General features: G+C 33.5%; 1 protein-coding gene across 1 annotated transcript in view; it reads right to left on the bottom strand.

Moving 5' to 3' along the window:
• Nucleotides 1-2,455: 2,455 nt before the first annotated feature.
• LOC107718019 (CD48 antigen-like) overlaps nt 2,456-4,961 on the bottom strand; it is a 5,390-nt gene continuing 2,884 nt past the window's right edge. The window contains exons 4-6 of the mRNA XM_016524937.1: nt 4,033-4,134; nt 2,663-2,704; nt 2,456-2,529 (exon numbers count right to left, since the gene is read on the bottom strand). Of these exons, the coding sequence (XP_016380423.1) occupies nt 2,456-2,529; nt 2,663-2,704; nt 4,033-4,134 (218 nt within the window). The remainder of the gene's footprint in view (nt 2,530-2,662; nt 2,705-4,032; nt 4,135-4,961) is intronic.

The raw sequence follows: 4,961 nt of genomic DNA, 5'->3' as shown, positions 1-4,961 counted from the left end.
GACATATCCAACCGAACTACAAACTTTCCATTGATGTCTGTGAGAAAGGGATATTCACTCGACAAGCTCGCGCATCTGCGCCGCTGCGCTCTCAATCCACTCAGCGTGATTTGCTTACCAGCTGGCGCAAATCAGCTATACAGGCATTAATACTGAATGTTTTATATTCATTGCATACATATACTTCGTAGACATCTTTAATCTCTAATAACTCCATTCTGCTGTCTGTTGTCGGTGTTTCTTTGTCTGAATATGGCACTTATCACATGCTGTGTGGTATCGGCTTTTGGTATCGGGGCATTTTAACGAGTACGAGTACAGGAGCTCAGTATCGGGCCCGATACCGATACGTGCATCCCTAATTATTGCCTGCACTAAGTGCTATTTGTTGCTATTTCTACTAGGTACAAACAGTATATACACCTTTTTGCACCCAGTGTAAATAAAATCTACCCTTTATTATACAGATGCACCACCTACACTGTGCACGTCATATCAAAAGCCACCAAAAAAAACAAAAAAATTTATAAATAATAATAAAAAAAAAAATCTTTTTTTGACAGCCTTAAGTCATTGCTGTGTCTTGCATCAACATTTGTTACATCACAACAGTTATGAGAATCGATATAATTTACAACGATATCTCACGTCACCCATACTGATCTTTCTGGCAGACAACATCAGATTTTTTCACACAACCACATTCGATTAGTAGTATGGCTTTGACTGCTGCATCGAGATGAACACGCCTGAAGTGACCACTGTCTATGCACATATTTAGTTTGTTTCTCTTTCTGGTGGACATCAGTGGTTTTTTATCTAAGTTGTATTGCTAGTTTTTGGTTTATTTAAATCAGAAACGGACATCAGTGTCATCGCAGGTCCAAGAAGGAAGCTGGTACGTATCAGTAAGCTTTCGTCATACCACCAGCATGCTTCTGAATGGCACTTCTAAGTGAAGATGCCACACCAAGTCTATATCATCACTAAAGCAACCAATGCAGATAACACAGATTGCCAAAAACATTGCAAACAAGACACAGATTCAGCTGATTATATGCAAACAGTGTGGATAATTTGATGAAAAGCAGTGTGAATACATTAAACTGAGGGATGATTTGTGAACGCAGGGGAATAATATTGAAAAGTTCACAACTAGGCCTTTAAAAAAATAATAATTCCACATTCATGCAAAGTTTACCGCTCATGTCTGGGGAAAAAAGAAAAAAAGACTGTTCTTGCGAAAGGTGATACGATGAAAAGTCCTCATTCTGAAGTTTGTTTCTTGACCAAACCCTGCAGACATTTCACAGAAGCAGAGCTGTTTTTTTTCTAGAAAGTAAAATTACTGAATGGAATAGTGTATAATGTTACAAAAGCTTTTTATTTCAGATAAATGCTGATCTTTGGATCTTTCTATTCATCAAAGAATCCTGAAAAAAAATTTACTCAACTGTTTTAAATATTGATAATCAGCAAATCAGCATATTAGAATGATTTCTGAAGGATCATGTGACACTGAAGACTGGAGTAATGATGCTGAAAATTTACCTATGTATGATCACAGGAATAAATTACATTTTAAAATCTATTCAAATAGAAAGCAATTTTAAATAGTAAAAATATTTCAACATTTTACTGTTTTTGCTGTACTTTGGATCAAATAAATGCAGCCTTGGTGAGCAGAAGAGAATTCTTAAAAAAAAAAAAAAAAAATTAAAAATCTTACTGTTCAAAAACTTTTGACTGGTAGTGTAGGCTGATTATTCTTATAGATTGAAACAAATGTGCTTCAGCCAGAAAAAAGGGTATGAAAAGTGCTCCGAGTCGCTGCAGAAAACAAAAAAATTGAACAACAAAAACTGGAAATGTTGCTGGAGACGGGCTTATTTGAAATGCAAACTCATTCTCTGCCAGCAGGAGGTGCTTTTAGAGTGATAAAACTAGCGGTTTCTCCAGTAATGGCTGTAATCAAAGCAGGTCCGCTCATGAACGCTTCTTTATCAGATCAAATGAAAATGCCATCGAAACTTTTCTGAAGACAGTTAATTCCCTTCAGAGATACATTCATATAAAACACCCGCGCCGTGTTATGATTTTGAAACGTGCAGTGCTCATGTTTATTCAACGAAGTCAAACGGCACAAATAAATCAATGTATGGGAAACTGGTAATGTATATCGAAATATCGGAAATGTGTTTAAAAATCATATCACCGTTATTGAAAAAAATTATATCGCGATACATATTGATATTGAATTATTGTCCAGCCCTAATAGTATGTATGATTTCCTTTTTAAGTTTTGTAAAGAAATCTTGCACAGCGCAGAACGGAAAATAAACAATCTTTCAGAAGAAATTATGAACATACGTTCAAGATAACTAGGTCTAGGTTACACAAAATTAACATTTAGCAACTAATTTAAGAGCATGCTTGAAATATATTTTAAAATGCTTTAGGGCAAATGATAAACACGTGAATGAAAAAATGACATACTTTTCTTATTTCCATCCAGACAGTCCAAAATCGCTGAAGAGAGAAAAATTGTTATAAGTAATTGAATGTTAATTGAATCACCCATATCAAGTATTTCACATAAAGTTGGTTTGGCACATGACTGAATGTTTTTGGAAGACAATCACTCCAAAACAAACAAACGTACCTCCTATACAAGGTTTGCCTTTCAAATGGTTGTAAACAATTTCTGTTGTAGAATAAAATAAAACAAAAAACAATTACAAATCAACTAAAAATACAAAACATACATTTGAGTATCCAACACCAAGGGCTAATAAGATTCCACAAGAAGAATGCAATTAGTTTCCTAAAATTTAAAATAAACTCTGTGCTCATTTACATTTTCCTGCATTAACACCACTAGAAGTGTATATATTAATTTAATCTGCCTCCAAAATACACTTTCACAGTAATCATAAAGCATACAGAAATACAGTAGTGGCCAAAAGTGATGTCCAGAGGGAACATTCACACTATTTGCTTTAAATGACCCTACAAGTTTCAGTGTTTCCCCTAGGTTTACGGCCTTGGGGGGGGGTTCCGTTTTTTCCTTTTTAATTTTTCTGGACTACTTTTTAATGGTTAAATTAAATTTGATTAGTCAAAAAGCATGTCTAATTAATTAAAATCATGAAACTTACAACAGTTTAACATCAATTTATTAGAAGTTTAACAAAAATTACGTTTAGGGCCCAAAAAAATGCTTTATTTTTTCCAACCTTATGTTTTATTGTTACCAAATTCTGTGTTTTAGCATGTCTAATTATTTGAAAGCATAAAAACAAGTTTCATTTATCCTTACAATAGCCTTAGAAATCGAAATTCTGTGTTGTGTATTTACATTTTTAAGGCATAAAACATTCATTTAGATGTATCTTTTAATTAATGAAAATTATTATTATTATAATAAATTTATTTAAATAATAAATAATAATAATATAAAATAATTCTTATTTTTTGGAAAATAAAGGGGATTTAATAATACAATTAATAAATTTAAGAAATATTGTATGATTATTCCTTAAAAATAAGGTTTTAATAATTTATTTTAAATATAATGGCAGGGGAAACACTGAGTTTAATTAAACCATTGACATATGAGGAAAAAATTGGTTAAGGTATTTAACTAACAAAACTATTTGCCAAAAAATGCATACTACAGCTTATCGTGGAAATATGCATTTTATTTTACTATGCAAAAAAAAAAAAATGCATAGAAAAACAAATATTTCACAGGAAATAAAGTACAGGGAGCACATACAATAGTTTTGCACTTTCCAAGCACAACTACGCAATACGCTTAGAAAATCTACATCAACATAACATTAATATGCTTGATTAAAGGGTGAAGATATCAGTTTTCCTATGCTGGAAAACTTCTGGCCACTGCTGTACACTACTACTGTCTACATATAGGGTACAAGTTTATAGACAGTATTTTAAACTCCTTAAAAAAACACAACAAGAGCAAAAAAACACATATCTTAAAAGAAAATAACACAATAGGAAACTTACCATGAAACTGTGGCCAGAACTTATACAGGAGAACAAAAACAATAAGGGGGGCTATCAAGATTAGGAAGAGCACGATGAGAACTATCCACCAATGTCCACTCTCTGAAGAAAAAGAACATAAGGAATAAACATTATATATAACTTATACGTAACTTATAATATACAACTTGCACAGCTGATTCATAATGCACTCTAAATGACTGGATAACAATATCCTGGTCAAAACTATCAGCAATCACAGAAACCAAATTGTATGATATAAACTCTTTCCATTTGATTTGATACAAAGTCCAAATGGCCCTAAATGTTTTGTGCTTATTTTGACAGTAGAACAGAGTATGTTGCCAATACAGTATTTTGCAAGCATTAATAATATATACATTAATGCCATTTGCTGTCTACTGTGTTACTATGCTAAACAGCCAGCCTACATACTGTATTGAAAAATGCCTGACAAATTGCAAATGCTTTCTCTCTGACACACACTTTGTAAATTGCGGTTATATTACAAGATATAAATTGCTCCTACTGCAACAAGAACTGATTATATTTGGTCATCTGATTTGGAAATGCGAAATAGCTAAAAATATGTACCAACTGATTCACCGATTAACTACTAAAGGTCCCATATTGTCAAAACTGAAATTTCCTGGCTTTTTTCACGATAACTGAGGTCTAGGGGCTATTTAACTACCATATACGTTTCAAAACAGTCAGTCCACAGTAAAATGCACACAGCCTGCATAAAGTAGCTGTGATTTTTCACAAACCGTTGTGACTTCCGTAAAAAGTTGACGTCAGAACTACACAGTCACCGCCTTCAGTCACCACCCCGAGCACCGCCCACCGTCCCACTCTCCTTTTGCCAAACCCCCAGACAACATCGCGTCCATGCCATTGCTGAGCAACGACAACACGGAAACATGTCA

The sequence above is a fragment of the Sinocyclocheilus rhinocerous genome, unplaced genomic scaffold, assembly GCF_001515625.1.
Source record: "Sinocyclocheilus rhinocerous isolate Xijiao unplaced genomic scaffold, SAMN03320098_v1.1 scaffold1835, whole genome shotgun sequence".
NCBI classification, from domain to species: Eukaryota; Metazoa; Chordata; class Actinopteri; order Cypriniformes; family Cyprinidae; genus Sinocyclocheilus; species Sinocyclocheilus rhinocerous.
The sequence above is the reverse complement of the archived record's forward strand: the minus strand, read 5'-3'. Positions and strand labels throughout refer to the sequence as shown.